This window comes from Bos indicus, chromosome 6, assembly GCF_029378745.1.
Source record: "Bos indicus isolate NIAB-ARS_2022 breed Sahiwal x Tharparkar chromosome 6, NIAB-ARS_B.indTharparkar_mat_pri_1.0, whole genome shotgun sequence".
In the NCBI taxonomy this organism is placed as follows: Eukaryota; Metazoa; Chordata; class Mammalia; order Artiodactyla; family Bovidae; genus Bos; species Bos indicus.
This window is the reverse complement of record NC_091765.1, coordinates 67518945-67538924: the sequence shown is the minus strand read 5'-3', so window position 1 is coordinate 67538924 and position 19980 is coordinate 67518945. Positions and strand designations below refer to the sequence as shown.

The window sequence follows — 19980 nt, the reverse complement described above, 5'->3', positions numbered from 1 at the left end:
TGAAAGGTGAAATTAAGAAGAACATGGGGAAAAATAAAATTTGTGTTGGAGACTAGATGGGGCTATATGTAGGGACCCTGGTAGAAAATATCTTACAAGTGAAGTTATGTTATTCCAACTTAGTTCTAACACATTTGGATTTTTGTTATAGCGAAGGTTCCTCAGGTTTCAGGCATTACCATATAAAGGAAACAATGACATCTCCAAAGAAGTATTATCTGGCAGAAAAACATGCTTTTGGTTCAATTCCTGAGATTATTGAATATCATAAGCACAATGCAGCAGGTAAGTAAGCTGTTAAAACCTATTTCAAATATGCTTAGAATAATTAAACATTGTGATGCGTTCTTCCTGGAGCAATTTTATATTGCAATTAGTTGTAGAATGTCATTGGTTGCATATTAAGGAAATGATATATACAAAGAAAAATCAGAAATAATGACTAAAGAAGTGCAGTCTTGACCTTTAAATGCAAGTTATTTTTGTTGTAGGTGGCAAAGGTTCACATTTCTGTGGTTTATACCCTTGGTGCTGACAAACACTCTTTGCTTGACCAAACTTTAGTCAGGGTCTGGAACCATCTCCTAGGTCCATCAGTATATTTTCTTATAAAATCCAATTTTAGCAATAACACTGCTATGTCAGTTTAACCAGAACCTCTTAACCTTGAGATCTGATACATATCTAAGCACCCTCAGTATCTGATTGAGTTCCTCATCTCCAGTCATCCCCTGCGTGATAGTCCGGCACCCTGGCTTATCTTCAGTGAGAATAATCTTGCTGCAAGATTCCTGATAGATGGGCTTAGCTAGAACCATCCCCACTCCTCCCTCCACTGGTGTTTCTTTTAGTAATTTTCCACCCACTGAACCCCACCCTTCTCCTTGGCTGTAAGCTTTCACTTACCCATGCTGTATTTGGAGTTGAGTCCATCTCTCTCCCCTATTCTAAAATCCCATTGCTGTGGTCCCTATACCTGTCACAATGGTGCTGATTGAAGCCTGCCGAACCATCTGTGACAGTGTCGTTGAATATTTTTTTTTTTCCTTTAACAGTACCAGACTAAAATTCAACATATGTCTGTGTCAGAGTTGTCACAGAAGCTACCAGATGAGCAGCTTGGGTTTAGGTCTATGTTAGAGGCTTCTAGAAACTAGAGTAATAGTGTCCCAGACAAGTTTCCCATCTTCCTGAATCTCTGCTACACTTGCCACTGAATGGGAATAAACCAAACACCAAAAACAAAACCAGAGACCACAGTTTTGCCCATTGAGGCTCCACAGGATGAAAAAGAGAGGTTTCTAGCTTTTGACTTCAAAGGTATAACTGAGTAGAGAGCCAAGCATCCAACCCAATTTATAGAAAATTAACTTTGGATATTTTATTGAAGGCTTTTGCCAAGAATGTTGCTATTTGTGACTCTCTTTTACTTTTCTCAGATAATGATAGAAACCGTTATTGAAATATAATTTATACACCCTAAAGTTCATCTGTGTGATATGTTCATAAATTAGTAATTTACAGAGTTGTGTCAACTGTCACGATAATCTAAGGTCATTTTTACTATCCCCCACAAGAAATCTTGAACCCATTAATCAGTTCAGTTCATTCAGTCGCTTGGTCGTGTCCGACTCTTTGCAACCCCATGAATCACAGCATGCCAGGCCTCCCTGTCCATCACCAACTCCGAGAGTTCACTCGGACTCATGTCCATCAAGTCAGTGATGCCATCCAACCATCTCATCCTCTGTCGTCCCCTTCTCCTCCTGCCCCCAATCCCTCCCAGCATCAGAGTCTTTTCCAATGAGTCAACTCTTCGCATGAGGTGGCCAAAGTACTGGGGTTTCAGCTTTAGCATTATTCCTTCCAAAGAACACCCAGACTGATCTCCTTTACAATGGACTGGTTGCATCTCCTTGCAGTCCAAGGGACTCTCAAGAGTCTTCTCCAACACCACAGTTCAAAAGCATCAATTCTTCGATGCTCAGCCTTCTTCACAGTCCAATTCACATCCATACATGACCACAGGAAAAACCATAGCCTTGACTAGACGAACCTTTGTTGGCAAAGTAATGTCTCTGCTTTTAAATATGCTATCTAGATTGGTCATAACTTTCCTTCCAAGGAGTAAGCGACTTTTAATTTCATGGCTGCAGTCACCATCTGCAGTGATTTTGGAGCCCAGAAAAATAAAGTCTGACACTGTTTCCACTGTTTCACCATCTGTTTTCCATGAAGTGATGGGACCAGATGCCATGATCTTCGTTTTCTGAATGTTGAGCTTTAAGCCAACTTTTTCACTCTCCACTTTCACTTCCATCAAGAGGCTTTTTAGTTCTTCACTTTTCTGCCATAAGGGTGGTGTCATCTGCATATCTGAGGTTATTGATATTTCTCCCAGCAATCTTGATTCCAGCTTGTGCTTCTTCCAGCTCAGCATTTCTCATGATGTACTCTGCATATAAGTTAAACAAGCAGGGTGACAATATACAGCCCTGATGTACTCCTTTTCCTATTTGGAACCAGGCTGTTGTTCCATGTCCAGTTCTAACTGTTGCTTCCTGACCTGCATACAGGTTTCTCAAGAGGCAGGTCAGGTGGTCTGGTATTCCCATCTCTTTCAGAATTTTCCAGAGTTTATTGTGATCCACACAGTCAAAGGCTTTGACATAGTAAATAAAGCAGAAATAGATGTTTTTCTGGAACTCTCTTGCTTTTTCCGTGATCCAGCGGATGTTGGCAATTTGATCTCTGGTTCTTCTGCCTTTTCTAAAACCAGCCTGAATGTCTGGAAGTTCACGGTTCACGTATTGTTGAAGCCTGGCTTGGAGAATTTTGAGCATTCCTTTACTAGCATGTGAGATGAGTGCAATTGTGCGGTAGTTTGAGCATTCTTTGGCATTGCCTTTCTTTGGGATTGGAATGAAAACTGACCTTTTCCAGTCCTGTGGCCACTGCTGAGTTTTCCAATTTGCTGGCATATTGAGTGCAGCATTTTCACAGCATCATCTTTCAGGATTTGAAATAGCTCAACTGGAATTCCATCACCTCCACTAGCATTGTTCATAGTGATACTTTCTAAGGCCCACTTGACTTCACATTCCAGGATGTCTGGCTCTAGGTCATTGACCACACCATCGTGATTATCTGGGTCGTGAAGATCTTTTTTGTACAGTTCGTCTGTGTATTCCTGCCACCTCTTCTTAATATCTTCTGCTTCTGTTAGGTCCATACCATTTCTGTCCTTTATCGAGCCCATGTTTGCATGAAATGTTCCCTTGGTATCTCTAATTTTCTTGAAGAGATCTCTAGTCTTTCCCATTCTGTTATTTTCCTCTATTTCTTTGCATTGGTCGCTGAGGAAGGCTTTCTTATCTCTTCTTCTTGCTATTCTTTGGAACTCTGCATTCAGATGCTTATATCTTTCCTTTTCTCCTTTGCTTTTCACTTCTCTTCTTTTCAGAGCTATTTGTAAGCCCTCCTCCTACAGCCATTTTGCTTTTCTGCATTTCTTTTCCATGGGGATGGTCTTGATCCCCGTCTCCTGTACAATGTCACGAACTTCTGTCCATAGTTCATTAGGCGCTCTATCTATCAGATCTAGTCCCTTAAATCTATTTCTCTCTTCCACTGTATAATCATAAGGGATTTGATTTAGGTCATACCTGAATGGTCTAGTGGTTTTCCCTACTTTCTTCAATTTCAGTCTGAATTTGGCAATAAGGAATTCATGATCTGAGCCACAGTCAGCTCCTGGTCTTGTTTTTGTTGACTGTATAGAGCTTCTCCATCTTTGGCTGCAAAGAATATAATCAGTCTGATTTTAGTATTGACCATCTGGTGATGTCCATGTGTAGAGTCTTCTCTTGTGTTGTTGAAAGAGGGTGTTTGCTATGACCAGGGCATTTTCTTGGCAAAACTCTATTAGTCTTTGACCTGCTTCATTCTGTATTCCAAGGCCAAATTTGCCTGTTACTCCAGGTGTTTCTTGACTTCCTACTTTTGCATTCCAGTCCCCTATAATGAAAAGGACATCTTTTTGGGGTGTTAGTTCTAAAAGGTTTGTAGGTCTTCATAGAACCGTTCAACTTCAGCTTCTTCAGCATTACTGGTTGGGGCATAGACTTGGATTACTGTGATATTGAATGGTTTGCCTTGGAAATGAACAGAGATCATTCTGTCAATTTTTTTTAAATTTTTTTTAATTTTTAAACTTTACATAATTGTATTAGTTTTGCCAAATATCAAAATGAATCCGCCTTTGAGTTGCATCCAAGTACTGCATTTCAGACTCTCTTTTTGACCATGATGGCTACTCCATTTCTTCTAAGGGATTCCTGCCCACAGTAGTAGATATAATGGTTATCTTAGTTAAATTCACCCATTCCAGTCCATTTTAGTTTTCCGATTCCTAGAATGTCGACATTCACTCTTACCATCTCCTGTTTGACCACTTCCACTTTGCCTTGATTCATGGACCTGACATTCCAGGTTCCTATGCAGTATTGCTCTTTACAGCATTGGACCTTGCTTCTATCACCAGTCACATCCGCAGCTGGGTATTCTTTTTGCTTTGGCTCCATCCCTTCATTCTTTCTGGAGTTATTTCTCCACTGATCTCCAGTAGCATATTGGGCCCCTACTGACCTGGGGAGTTCCTCTTTCAGTATCCTATCATTTTGCCTTTTCATACTGTTCATGGGGTTCTCAAGGCAAGAATACTGAAGTGGTTAATAGTCATCACCTAATCCCCTCCACCAGTCCAGCCCTAGGCAACCACTAGTCTACGTTCTCTCTTTACAGATTGGCCTGTTTTGGATTTTCATGTAAATGGAATCATACAATATGTGGTGTATTGTGACTACATGTGGTCTATTGTGCTTCTTTGAGTATAGTATGTCAGAGCCTCTATAAGTACTCTATTCCTTTTCATTGATGAATAATCATCCATTGTGTGGTTGTTTATCCATTTTGTGTCATTCATTAGTTGATGGACATTTGGGCTGTTTGCACCTTTTGGCTGTTTTCAGTTATGCTGCTATGAACATATGTGTACAAGTTTTTGCCTGGGAACATGTTGCATTTTTCTTGGATATTTACCTAAGAATGGATTTGCTAGATGATATAGCAACTCTGTGTTTAATATTGATGAACTAATTTCATATCAATTTATCCCCCAAAGAACTTTTTCTTATCTTTTATTCTATGCTTTTTCAGTGTTCACATTCCCTTATTTCTTTTTGTTCTTGTGTGAATTTTATTCTTCATCATGATCTCAGTTAATTCATTTCAGAAACATGTATTAAATGCCTAGTGCATACCAGTAAACTATGTCAGGCTGTAGGGAGACTATGGTGAACTAGATGTTATTAATCTCAACATCTGGTGGGGGAGACAGAGAAGTACATAATAATATTAAATTACTATGAGATATCGTATATTAGAGAAAATACATTGTGCTACAAGGTATCTATAGGTTTTCTGGGATTTCTTTTTTAGTACTTAAGCAACTTAAGTTAAAGGATTTAATGTACATCTCTGATTTCCAGTAGCTGGTATTCCCAGTCGTTAATATTGTAGAGTCCAACTTTTTGTTTTGTTTTTTCTCTACTAAATGATTTTTTAAATTTATTTTTTAATTGAAGGATAGTTGCTTTACAGAATTTTGTTGGTTTCTGCCAAACATCAGCATGAATCAACCATAGGTATACATATGTCCCCTCCCTCTTGAACCTCCCTCCCATCTCCCTCCCTATAGAATCCAGTTTTTATGCTGAGATTACAAATACAGAGTTATGGCAGGTGAATCACTTTAATTTTTAGTAGACTACTGTAGTTCCATTTTATAATTCAAATCTCATACTGGGAAAGAACATGATATAATAATTGATAATAATTTTTGGAAACTAACTTTAAACATCCTTTAAAATGTTTGCAAAGACAGTATGTTAGCATGGTGCCTGATAAACACTGCATTTTAAAAAATAATGTTGAATGAATAAAAACATATGTATATTTAAAAAATATGAAATTGTCAACTCAGTAGTGAAACCAAGTAGAACCCTGTGGGGCCTTCCTGGGTACAAAAACCCCTGTGTATTTGCCATTTCTTTGTTTTAAAAAAAAAAAAAAAAAAGCCTCCCCTGAATTCACAAGGACAGGCTCAAGCAGTTCGTGATTAGAGTTACCGGACTCCTAGTTCCTCCTGAAAGGATATAGATAACAATCTGATGCATACCTTTGATTTGCTCTGAAGAAACTAAGACCCCCATCCAAGTGGAGGAGGGTGACTGCCTGCTGACCCCAAGCAGGTAGACCCCAGACTGGTTGGAACTAGAAGGCTGATGACTGAGATTCCTGAAACATCACGCTGTTACCTACCACCAATCAGTAGAAGGTCCATGAACTAATCACTCATTAGATGATCCCCTCCCATAACATTGTCTTTAAAACCCTTGTTGAAAGGCTTTTGGGGAGTTTGAGTCTTTTGAGTACAAGCCACCCATTCTCCTTGCTCGGCCCTGCAATAAACCTTTATCTGCTCCAAACCCTGACAGTTTGGTTTGTTTGGCCTCACTATGCATCAGCCACACAGACTTGCTTTTGACAACGTAGGATCATCTTCCTTCCCTCCTTCCTTTACTTTTTGCCAGCATATAGCACAGGGCTGTATGTACATACAGAAGACGAGCAGTAAGTGAATAAAGGAATGAATTCTGTGGGTGAATTTCTAGTGTAGTGTTTCACTATGCAGAATGATTCAGAGTGAATTCAATTGCAGTACTTCTCTTTGATTTCTAGGACTTGTCACAAGGCTGCGGTACCCAGTCAGCACAAAGGGGAAGAATGCACCAACCACTGCGGGGTTCAGCTATGGTAACTCCTTTCGCAGTTGTGTGGGTCATTTCTCTTGTAAAGAACCCATTATCACAAGGCCAGTTTAGATGTGTAGAATTCCACATATGGAACTGTTTTTATAGAAGTTTATAGTCTGAAATGTTAGATGATTATACTTAAGAGCTGTAGTAACCCTAGGTTTTCTGTTTTCATCATTATTGATTATTTGGCAAAAAAAAAAAAAAAAAAAAACCGCCTGTTTGTGAAAATGAAGCATTACCATGTTGCTTCTAAATTATATCAAAGTCTTCCTGGGTCTCAATGGGCTCGGTTGGCTACTCACAGGAATGTAAAGATGGAGGTTAGTAGAGAAGAGATCCAACTTGATTGTGCTACTGGCGAAACTCTTTCCAACTTGATGGACTTGAAAAAAAAAAAAACTGAAGGAGAGGAATGGTAAAGGAGGAGGTATTTGTTTAAAAAAAAAGAGGTACCATTCTTTCATGCTCCATTATTAGCTGATGATGCAGCATCTTCTTTCCTTCTTCAGTTCACTTTGCTTTTATTGCGACAGCTGAGAATGGGTCCATCCTCCTAGAGAGTAGAAAGCCACCTTCTGGGGTTTACCTGCAGGTTGCAAGTCTGCTCGCTGTTTTACCAGTACTAGTATTAACTGTATAATTTTTAGATTGACTTCAGTTATAGTTTGTTTCTCACTGATTTTTACTGTGTTCTCCTGCTTAAATTTTAACCACTTTCTCCTTCTGTCTCACAGAAAAATGGGAGATTAACCCTTCAGAGCTGACCTTTATGAGGGAGTTGGGGAGTGGACTGTTCGGAGTGGTAAGGCTTGGCAAGTGGCGAGCTCAGTACAAAGTAGCCATCAAAGCTATTCGGGAAGGTGCCATGTGTGAGGAAGACTTCATAGAAGAAGCTAAAGTGATGATGTACGTTTCTGTGTTTTTTTCTGGTTCCCCTTTCTGTATTCAGAAGTGGCCCCTTGCCAGCTAACACCCCTGGTGGTTTCTTTCTCCGCAGTAACTCTCTGTATGCTTAACTTCCCTCCCAGGAAACTGACACACCCGAAGTTAGTACAACTTTATGGTGTATGCACACAGCAGAAACCCATTTACATTGTTACCGAGTTCATGGAGAGGGGATGCCTTCTGAATTTCCTCCGCCAGAGACAAGGCCATTTCAGTAGAGATATGCTGCTGAGCATGTGTCAAGATGTGTGTGAAGGGATGGAGTACCTGGAGAGAAACAGCTTCATCCACAGAGACCTGGTAATCATACCACCTGCTTTCCTGTCCCTGGCCAAATTCCTTTGTAATCTGGGTCAGCAGTTCAGTTCAGTTCAGTCGCTCAGTCATATCTGACCCTTTGCGACTCCATGGACTGTAGCATGCCAGACTTCCCTGTCCATCATCAATTCCTGGAGCTTGCTCAGACTCATGTCCATCGAGTCGGTGATGCCATCCAACCATCTCATCCCCTTCTCCTCCCACCTTCAATCTTTCCCAGCATCAGGGTCTTTTCCAATGAATCAGTTCTTTGAATCAGGTGGCCAAAGTATCAGAGTTTCAGCTTCAGCATCAGTCCTTCCAATGAATATTCAGGACTGATTTCCTTTAGGATTGACTGGTCAGATCTCCTTGCAGTCCAAGGGACTCTCCAGAGTCTTCTCCAACACCACAATTCAAAAGCATCATTTCTTTGGCGTTCAGCTTTCTTTATAGTCCAACTCTCACATCCATACATGACCACTGGAAAAACCATAGCTTTGACTAGTCTACTGGAAAAACCATAGCTTTGTCAGCAGACAAGCAATGATTTATTCATACCCAAGTTTTGTTCTCAACAGTATTTCACCATTATTTTTAAATGTGGTAAATTTAACTTGCCTGGTAGTTTTAACAGAAAGATCTTGTTAAATCTAATACATGTAGTATATATAGTTACAGAGGTCGTATTTCCAAGTTAATAACCATGCACTGATATTTGATCTTCACAAGAATCTCATGAGGTAGCCAGTGATAACAGATTTTCTGACCACCATTGTCTTATATAAGAAAATTAGCATCAGAGAAATGAGATAATTTGCATATGGTGAAAAATGGGTAAGTTAAGGGTTGACTCATCTTTTGACTTAATACTAAGGTCTTTTCTAGACTAGAAGAAGAAACTATTATGTAACAAAAATCCTTTGGTTCATTTTCTTCATTGGGAAGAGATGGAGGGCCATGTTAATAACTCCAGAAAATATCAGTAATCTTTTACTGGTTCTAAATGATTATGATAGAGACACTTCTAGATTTTCCTCTGTCTTATTCTGTCTCCCTTTCTCCTCCATTCTTTTTTCTTTCTCTTTTTCTTCTCTGCCTGTTATTGCCCAGTGTGTCTATTTTCAGTATGTTGGTAGAACTGTTAGTTCCTGTTAAAGTGTACAACCCTCTATTATTAACTGTAGTGATCATGCTATGTCTTAGATACTCAGAACTTATAACTGAAAGTTTGTACCCTTTGACCAACAGCTCTTCATTTCCCCTATCCCGCAACCCCTGGCAGTCACCAGTATACTCTCTCTTTATAAGAGTTCTGTTCTTTTTCCCCCGCTTAGATTCCATGTATAAGTGATACCATACAGTGTTTGTCTTTCTCTGACTGACCTATTTCACCTGACATAGTTTATTCCAGATTCATCCACGTTGTTGCAACCGATGGGATTTCCTTCTTTTTTATGGTTGAATAATGTTCCATTCTGCATGCCTGTGTGTGTGTAGTTATATACGTGTGTGTGTGTATATATATATGTATGCATGTATATGTACACACAGGTGTATACACACACACATACACTACACATGCATGCAGAATGGATGTGTATATACATACGCACACACATATATACACACACACACCACATTGTCTTTATTCATTCACCCATTGATGGACACTTACGTTGTTACCATATCTTGACTATTGTGAATAGTGTTGCTATGTATATGGGAGTGCAGATGTTTCTTTAAGATACTAATTTTGTTTCCTTTGGATATGTACTCATAAGTGGGATTGCTGGTTCATATGGTAGTCCATTTTTAATTTCTTGAGGAACCTCCATACTGCTTTCCATAGTGGCTGTACCAATTTGCATTTCCACCAACAGCATACAAGGATTCCTCTTTTTCTACCTTTTATATTTCTTGCTAGTGTTGTCATCTTGTGTTTTTGTTGTCGTAATTCTAATAGGTGTGAAGTGATATCTCATTGTAATTTTGATTTGCATTCCCCTGATGGTTTGTGGTGTTGAGCCCCTTTTCGTATATATGTTGACCATTTGTGTGTCTTTTTTTTTGTTTGCTGTGTCATGTGGCATGCAGGATATCAGTTCCCTGACCAGGGACTGAATCCATGCTCCCTGCAGTGCAAGTGCAGAGTCCTAACCAGTGGACCACCAGGGAATTCCCTTGTGTGTCTTTTTTGATGAAATAAGTATTCTGTCCTCTGCCCATTTTTCAATTGAATATTTGCTTTTTTTTTTTTTTTGCTATTGAGTTGAATGAGTTCCTTATTTATTTTAGATATTAACGCTGTATCAGATGAATGGTTTACAAACATTTTTTCCTATTCTGTAGTTTGCCTTTTCATTTTGCTGCTTGTTTCCTTTGCTGTGAAAAAGCTTTTCAGTTTGGTGTAGCCTAGTTAGTTTATCTGTGCTTTTGTTGCCATGCTTTGGTGTCATATCCAAAAGTTAATTTTGTGTATGGTGTAAGGTTAGGGTCCAAGTTCATTATTTTGCATATGGATATTTGAATTTCCCAGCCCCATTTGTGGAAGAGATTATCCTTTCCCTATTGTGTGTCTCGGTGCCCATGTTAAAGATTATGTAACCGTACATGTGTGGGTTTAGTTCCAGTTTCTCTGTTTCTGTTCCGTTGGTCTATGTTTCTCTTTTTGTGCCTTCACCATACTGTTTTGATTACTGTATTTCTGTAATCTGGTTCAAAATCAGGAAGTGTGATGCCTCCAGCTTTATTATTTTTCAAGATTCTTCTGGCTATTCAAGATCTTTTGTAGTTCCATATGAATTTTAGGATGATTTTTTATATTTCTATGAAAAATGCAGTAGAATGTTGATAGGGTTGCATTTCATCTGTAGATAATTTTAGGTAGTATGGACATTTTGACAGTTATTAATTCTTCCACTCTGTGAACACGGGCCACCTTGCCACTTAATTGTGTCTTCTCAGTTTCTTTCATCAGTCTTACAGTTGTCAATGTACAAGTCTTTCACCTCCTTGGTTAAATTTATTCCTACATATGTTCATGTTCTTTGTACTATTGAAATTCACTTGGTTTCTTAATTTCTCTCAGTTCATTGTTAGTGTATAAAACAAAACTGATTTTTCTGTTTATTTTGTATCCGACAACTTTACTGAATTCTTTTATTTTTTTAACAGTTTTTTAGTGGAGTCTTTATAGTTTTCTATATATAAGATCATGTCATCTGCAAACAGCAACAGTCTTACTTTTCTGTTCTAGTTTGGATGCCTTTCATTTTCTTTTCTCCTCTTGTTCTGGCTACGACTCCCAAGTACTGTGTTGAAAAGAAGTGACAAGAGTGGGCATCCTTGTCTTGTTCTGAATCTTGGAGAAAATGCTTTTTAGCTTTTCACCATTGAGTATGTTGTTAGCTGTGAGCTTGTAATATATGTTTTTATTATGTTGAAGTATATTACTTCTATGAAGTACATTACTTCTAATTTGTTGAGAGTTTTTAATCGTGAAATCAAGGGATATTCAGTTTTGTCAAATGCTTTTTCTGTGTCTATTGAGATAATCATTTTTATCCTTCCTTCTGTTAGTGTGGTTCCTCACATTTTTTGATTTGCATACGTCAAACTATCCTTGTATCTCAGGATTAAATACCACTGGATCATAGCATGCGATCATTTTAAATGTGCTATTGAATTCTGTTTGCTAATATTTTGTTGAGGATCTTTACATCTGTGTTCATCAGGGATATTGGCCTATAATTTTGTTTTCTTGTGTCCTTATCCTGCTTTGGTGTTAGGGTAATGTCAGCCTTATTAAATGAGATTGGAAGTGTACCTTTCAAAAATTTTTGGAAGAGCTTGAGAACTCAAATTTGGTGTTAATTCTTCTTTAAACGTTTGATAGAATTCACCAGTGAAATCATCTAGCCCTGGGCTTTTCTTTCACAAAACTTAAAAATTTATTTATTTATTTTGGCTATACTGGGTCTTCATTGCCACACATGGCTTTCTGTAACTGTGCTGAGTAGGGTCTGTTCTAGTCCAGTGCATGGGCTTCTCATGCAGTGCTTTCTGTTGTTGGAGAGCGTGGGCTCTAGGGCACGTGGGCTTTAGTAGTTGCTGTGCAGGGGCCTAAGAGCACAGACTCGGCAGTTGTGGCACATGGGCTCAGTTGCTTTATGGCATGTGGGATCTTCTTGGACCAGGGATTGAACCCACGCCCCCTGCATTGGCAGGCGGATTCCCAATCACTGAACAAAACTTTTAAAGACTACATTTTATGATAGGGGCAAAGGACTTTTCAAACTTGAAGATGTGAAAAGGTGGTGGGGTGGGGGGGCTTCCCTGGTAGTCCATTGGTTAAGAATCTGTCTTGCAATACAGTGGACACTGGTTTGATCCTTGGTCCTGGAAGATCCCACATGTTGCAGAGTAACTAAGCTTGAGTGCTGCAACTACTGAGCCCACGCTCTGGAGCTTGCGAGTTGCAACTGTTGAGCCCAAGAGCCCTCGAGTCTCAGAGTCCCGCAGCAGGAGAAGCCACTGCAGTAAGAAGCCTGTGCACCACCAACTAGAGCGTAGCCCCCACTTGCTGCAACTAGAGAAAACCCATGCTCAGCAATGAAGGCCCAGTGCAGCCAGGAAATAAATAAATTAAAAAATTTAAAAGGAAGATGTGATATGTGTAGCATTAGTTATTGTTATTATTATGTGCAGTGATGATAAAGAACATCTCTTTGTCATATTGAAACTTGTGAACTTAGCACCTTCCTCTTTCTTAAACTTGTAAAACTGATGGAAATCTGTAGTCTACATGGGTAGGACAGATTACACCTCTTTATACATATCACATCTTGGTGAAGGCAATTTTGATATCTTTGTGCCTGTGATACTGACATCAGTAGGGTATGTTTTTATCATCCCTTAAGGAAGATTCTGATGGTTCTGTCTCCTGGGTGAGGAATCCTGGTGACCATCATGTAAAGGACTATAGGATATCTTTACAGGAAGATGGAGATAACCCAGAGAATGGGCATTAAGTAATACTTTAAAAGAAACACTTAAAACACATTCAACAGGAAATAACCTCATTTAAGTGGAATTTGCCATGCATAGAGAACAAAATTCTGAAGCATCAGGAAGAAAAATACATTCTTACCCTATGGCTTTAGCATTTTAAATGATTGTCATCATGTCCTCCTTCTGAGAGATACTATGTGTTATTCCAAACTATTTTCTTGAACCTTGTAACCTTAAAGCATGGGCAAGAAAATCTAAATAATCTAGAATTGTATTTGTCATAAGTGATAAAGCAGACTATATTATGCAGGGCTGTTCTTTTGACTGGGGTAGGGAAGACCAATCATTGAGCAAAACACTGGGTAAAAGATCTTCACCCATCACTGTGGTGGTTGTGTGTTATATAGCTCACCTAGTAAGAACCTGAATTAAGGACCTTAAGAGATGTTGTTACTATCAATAAGAAAATCAGGTAATTTAATAAGAATAGCAAAAAGCTGGTTGACCCTTCTATTAGTCGTTAGCTGCGACAGTTGGCAAAGATTATGTAATAGTGTCTTGTTTGCACATGAGACTTTTGACCTGTCTTTGTATACATTCTTTCACATATATGTTGAAGACATTTCCATAGGGGTAAAAAAAATTTCATATAAGACACCTCTGCAAATGTTGACTGGCTTACAGTAAATTTAATATACACAGAACTTATATTTTTCTATTTTTATTGAACTTTTACACTAATATACCATTTTAATGTTGTTTTCCAGGCTGCCAGAAATTGTCTAGTAAATGAGGCAGGAATTGTGAAAGTGTCTGATTTTGGAATGGCTAGGTAAGACTGAGTATATGTGACCATTTTCTCTAAATTTGGGGTTAAATTAAGGCTCTGGCCTTTCCCTTTAAAGTACTTGACTTTTTCTTTGCAATTTGTGTCAACTTCTTCCTCTAAAGCCTATTTAAGAACTGTTTTGAAATATCTTTTTCTCCATTAGCAAAACATTAGAAGTACCCATCATTTTTGTACAGATCGATTTTTCTGCTTCTTAGTGTTTTTGATATAAGGTTAGAAAATAAATTAGATAATCTATATTTTGAAAAATTTATTTGCTGAATTTGTTTTTTTATTGTTAGCTTTGACTTTTTCTCAGGTAAACTGTTGAGAAATTATGATTACTTAGTGCTTCATTCGGAGAAGGCAATGGCAAACCACTCCAGTACTCTTGCCTGGAAAATCCCATGGATGGAGAAGCCTGGTGGGCTGCAGTCCATGGGGTCGCTAACAGTCGGACACAGCTGAGCGACTTCACTTTCACTTTTTACTTTCCTACATTGTAGAAGAAAATGGCAACCCACTCCAGTGTTCTTGCCTGGAGAATCCCAGGGACGGGGGCCCTTGTGGGCTGCCGTCTATGGGGTCACACAGAGTTGGACACGACTGAAGTGACTTAGCAGCAGCAGCAGCAGCAATGCTTCATTATGTGGCTTTAGTTGATAGTCACATTAGTTCATAAAATTGATAAGCATGGAAATAGTCTGTACTGATAAAGCAAAAAGGAAATCCTGTTAGCTGTCCTGAGATAAAGATAAATGTATTAAAGATAATAGTACTGTATATGAGGGCTTCCCTTGTAGCTCAGTCGGTAAAGAATCTGCCTGCAATGCAGGAGACCTGGATTCATTTCCTGGGTCAGGAACATCCCCCGGAGAAGGAAATGGCAATCCACTCCAGTATCCTTGCCTGGAAAATCCCATAGACAGAGGAGCCTGGCGGGCTACAGTCCACGGGGTCGCAAGAGTCGGACACAACTTAGCCACTAAATCACCACTAAACCATACATTGTGTTAATCATTGTTAACCATTCTCTCCACTAGGTGGTAGTATAGCCTGCTAAATATACTGCTTTCTTTTCTCCCTCGTGAGGATGAAATTTCTAGAATCTTTTGTTTTGATAGAAATGTGTTTGGGGTACAGTTTTTAGAATAACCAATCTGTAGTGTTTTTATTCTCCTAATTTTTGTAATTTTAGTAGTGTGTTATAAAAGACCTTTAAAAAGCATTTCATTTGTCCTGTCTTTCCCTCCTTCCTTCTTTTCATTCATTCATCCGTACGTGTGTGAGTGCTAAGTCGCTTCAGTCATGTCCGACTCTTTGCGACCCTGTGGACTGGAGCCTGCCAAGCTCCTCTGTCCATGGGATTCTCCAGGCATCTGTACATCCATCTATAAAAATATTAGGTGCTTGTGCTGTGCTAGGCACAACATTAGAGATTGAAGCCAGCAGAGGCTAAGACATTCGAGTCCCTGCCCACATGCAGCTTTAATTCAGGAGGAGAGAGAAGTATAAGACCTGAGAAGCACTAAGGGGAAAAGAACAGAGTGAGGTCCCAGCACAGGGGTTCGCAAACACCAACCTCCGGGCCACATCTGACCTGACACCTCTGTTTGTACAACCTGAGCCACCCACGGGGTTCACATTTTTTAATGGTCGGAAGAAAACTTAAAAAAATGTTATGACATGTGAAAATGATCTGAAAGTCCAGTATCAGTGTCCATAAATATGATATTATTAGGACATAGACTCGTCTGACTGCTTTCACTCGACAGAGGCCTGCAAACCTGAAATATTCATCATCTGGCCTTTTACAGAAAACATTTGCCAACCCCTGTGATAGTGATAAGCTGGGGTTCATGCGGTGGGGGGTGCTGAGTGATATGTGGGGCAGGGGTGATAGTTACTCCTTTAGGTCTATTGCCCTGGAAGACTCTTTGAGGCCAGGATATTTGGAAAGAGACTCAAAAGGTAGGCAGCAGTCAATTAGGTGAAAAATCTGACTGTAAAATAATCCAGGGGGTAAGAAACAGTGAGTCCAAAAGCTTGAAATTAGGGATGAGTTTGGCCTGCTCAGGAGTCAGAAGAGGGTCAGGGTGGTTGGCCCACGGTCGGCACGAGGAATGGTTATAAAGCAGGCAAGGCCAGGTCATACAGGCAGGTCTCTCTCCTAAGGAAACTCAAGCCGAGGGAGGTTTGAAAGCCTTTACTGTCAGAAATGGGACCAGAACTGCCGACTCTCAGGAAGTAATGACCCAGTGCTCTTTGTTTTCATTCTGTGAAGACATTCTGTATCTGCCAGGCAGACCTCCCATTTCATGCTTGATTTTCATATACGTCAGGCTTTCAGAAAAACCTGTGCTTTTGCATCAGTCCCTCTAACACAGTGGTCCCCAGCCTTTTTGGCACCAGGGGCTAGTTTCGTGGAAGGCAGTTTTCCCGTGGACCCGGGGGTGGGGCTGGTTTCAGGATGATTCGAGCATGTTACATTTATTGTGCACTTCATTTCTAGTATCATTACATCAATTCCAGCTCAGATCGTCAGGCATTGGACCTCAGAGGCTGGGGATCCCTGCTTCTAAAACACTCATTCTACACTCAATTCAAACTCTCTTGACTGACAGGCACCCACGGTGGCATTTTCACCAGCTTTGTCTATACAGCAAAGGACGTTAGTGCAAGTATTTGAATATTTTCCCATGGAGTTTGTATAAATTAACTTTATATGTCCCTACCTTCCTCTTGTAAATACATACTGAACACATTATAGAAAGGGCTGAAGAACCCAGGTTTACCATCCCAATTAAGGATCCTCCCCAGGGGTAACTGGTGTTACCAGCTTGTGTGTGTCCTACATGGTATTGTTTTGAGTGTGTGTGTATGGAGGAGGGATGTCATGGTATATACACCACAGTGTACATACATCATTCTGCTCTTTTTATTTGATATAGTTTTAAGTTGTGCTCTGTGGAATCATGGGGGCAAAGCACATGTTCCAAGCTCTTTGCACTACTTCCTTAGAGCAGCTCTGCTTTAGATGTTTTACAAATGGAACCTTTGGGCAAAACTTGGTTTAAAGGACAAAATTGCTTATTTAAAAAAACAGTTTGCAAGCTTTTATTGTGTGCTGCCTCCACTGCCTTATAAAAAAGAAAAACAGAAAAGTGAAAGTACAGATAGAAGGTAGTGTTTCCATCTCAAGCACTCAGAGGAAGACAACAATCGCAGAGGCGTGGCTGCAGAGGCAAGCAGCTTCAACCGGATGCTTGTTGGACTTCAATCAACTGTGTTTTGATTCTGGGGTGGGTGGGGGGGAGGTGGTGGTGGGCGGGGGCTGTGGTGGAGGGAGGCAGGTGGGGGGGTGGATTAAAGAACCTGTACAAAATAGAGATCATAACTCAGTGTCTTACTCTAGGTATGTCCTGGATGATCAGTACACGAGTTCTTCTGGTGCTAAATTTCCTGTGAAGTGGTGTCCACCTGAGGTGTTTAATTACAGCCGCTTTAGCAGCAAATCAGATGTGTGGTCATTTGGTAAGACTCACGCTCCATTTCCCCTCCACACTGCCCTGAAGAGGAAGTGGGTGCATTTTTTGGCAATCCTTCTCATCTTCCAGGTGTCTTAATGTGGGAAATATTCACTGAAGGCAGAATGCCCTTTGAGAAAAACACCAACTATGAAGTGGTAACCATGGTTACTCGCGGCCACCGACTCCACCAGCCAAAGTTGGCCTCCAGATATGTATACGAGGTGATGCTGAGATGTTGGCAGGAGGTATAACATTTTTGGGGTGCTTTCTTCCTCAGACTCTAAAGCATTCAGGGATCTGGGCTTGGTAGATTTTAATTTAATGTGTGGTCATTATAGCCTAGTGAATGAGTGCATGCTTTACATGATTTCAGACTCTTAAGTAGGAAGCTGCTCTTCTCAACTCAATCTGAATAACAGGAAGAAGATGTGAAGATGTGGAAAATGCTAATAATAAGATAGTAAATTCAGGCTGCCCCTTCCCTCCCAAGTGGGCATCCTTCCACGGTTGCCTGAGTTGGAGACTCTGGGAACACACCTGGAGAAGTAGCTCTTCTTTCAGTGGCCCTCTTGTGTTATTGAAATATTTACTCTTTCACCAGAGAGGGTTTCTTTCTCCAAGCCTCAAATTCCTCAGGTCTACTTTACTCAGGGTCTTTGAAAGTTTTCCTTTTCCTTGTGTTGAAATGTTACCTCATAGAAGAGATTGGCTTCCCTGGTGGCTCAGTGATGAAGAATCTGCCTGCTAATGCAGGAGACGTGGGTTTGATCCCTGGGTCGGGAAGATCCCTTGGAGAAGGAAATGAAAACCCACTCTAGTATTCTTGCATGGAGAATCCCATGGAGAGAAGCCTGGCGGGCTACAGTCCATGGGGTCACAAGAGTCGGACCTGACTGACAATTAAACAGCAACAATGACAGAAGAGATTAGACACGAAAGTGACTTTTGAAAGATAACAGTGATATTAGCTCACAATTATTACGTGATAGGCACTGTGCTAAGTGCTTTTGATTAGTCCTCAAAGTAACCCTTTGAAGTATGGATACATTGACCATGGTGTGGATGGGGATACCATGTTAATGCCTGCCCAAGGCCACTTCACTGTAGAGAAACAGAGTCCTGTCCAACTCCAAAGCCCATGCTCTCAGTCACGTGCTATAATTTGCCTCCTAAGAGCATTGGTTGGGATGGGAAGAGGCCTACTGCCCAAGAAGTAGCACTGGCCAGGAGGGGATAGTATGAGCAAAGATAGGGTGGTGGTACTGGACTTTGTGTCCACAAGGGTGGAGATTGTTCTGCTTGAGCGTAGAGCCCATATGAGGGTTTTTGTGGGAAATAAAACTGGGTAGCAAGGCCATGGGGGTGGAACAGGTCGTAGAGGGCACTGCAGGTTAGCAGGACTTGATTTTACAGGTAGCTGGGATCTCTACTAGGTTTTTGAGTTGGATGCAAAAGCTGTGGGGCAGAAAGATGAGTGTAGCAGCAGCACGCGCAGGATCAGTGAGACCTGATGGGATGTATGTGTGCTCTGGTGCGCTGTGCCATTTGAGTTTGAACAGTGAAAACTCATTTTGGGGATGGGTTCTGGAACCCACAGCTTCTCTTTGCTTTTTGAATTATAGAAACCAGAGGGAAGGCCTTCCTTCGAAGATCTGCTGCGCACGATAGATGAACTAGTCGAATGTGGAGAAACTTTTGGAAGATGAGTGGTGCTGTGACCGACGGCTTCCAGATTCCAAAGCACAAGGATGAAATGGCACTTCGTGGCAGACTCTTAATTTATTTAGCACTTGGACGGGAAGACTGTTGTACTTATAAAGTGGAAACATCTGATGCATTTGCTTCATGACCAGCCATAGCTCTGTGACTGAATCTTCTGGATTAATGGAAATGCTGGCTTAGACAAAGTGGTTAAAAGCACCCACTTTTATTCATTCCACAAGTGCTAGAGTGCCCACTGTGGGCCAGGCACTGTACCCAGGCCCCCGGAGTCAGTCCATTTCTCGGGTGTACGCGGGGTCATGTCCGCTGGCATCAGTGGAAGGCCAGGGTAATTGGGAGGAGGAAGGGTGTCAGAGCTGCAGTCCAGCCACCCATCGGCCCTATGATTTTTACAAAAATCTGGGCCAGGGTCTTGTCTAGAATGTGGGTTCTGGATGGATCAGTACCCATCTTAGGTTTTGAAACATCTGTTTTCAAGATTGCCATTAGTATTTCATTAAAACATATTTGTATGCTGTACATATTATAAATATATATAATATATAAAGTTATATATTTATAAGAAACGTGAGTTGTCTTTTTTATTTAATTTTTATTGGGATATAGCTGATTTCATGAGTTGTCATTTAATTGAAACATTTAATTCTATAATACATGAGCCAGCCTTATTAGGACATGGATTGTCTTAATTCCTTTTCCCCCAAGGATAAAACATTCCCTACTGAAGAGGAATGTCAGGACCTTTCTATTGCTTGTGCCCGCTCCT

The 19980-nt window shown here is 40.4% G+C and overlaps 1 protein-coding gene across 9 annotated transcripts in view; it reads left to right on the top strand.

Annotated features, from left to right (window-relative positions):
* TEC (tec protein tyrosine kinase) overlaps positions 1-19780 on the top strand; it is a 168886-nt gene extending 149106 nt beyond the window's left edge. For 7 of the 9 annotated variants that reach the window (XM_070791404.1, XM_070791408.1, XM_070791405.1 and 4 more), the window contains 8 exons: positions 152-285; positions 6802-6876; positions 7613-7784; positions 7907-8123; positions 13901-13965; positions 17378-17496; positions 17580-17737; positions 19115-19780. In XM_070791404.1, coding sequence (XP_070647505.1) covers positions 152-285; positions 6802-6876; positions 7613-7784; positions 7907-8123; positions 13901-13965; positions 17378-17496; positions 17580-17737; positions 19115-19198 — 1024 coding nt within the window. In that variant the 3' untranslated portion in view covers positions 19199-19780. Of the gene's footprint in view, positions 1-151; positions 286-6801; positions 6877-7612; positions 7785-7906; positions 8124-13900; positions 13966-17377; positions 17497-17579; positions 17738-19114 lie in introns of those variants that run through there. The other 2 variants (XM_070791406.1, XR_011567187.1) reach the window with 2 other exon arrangements.
* Positions 19781-19980: the final 200 nt, after the last annotated feature.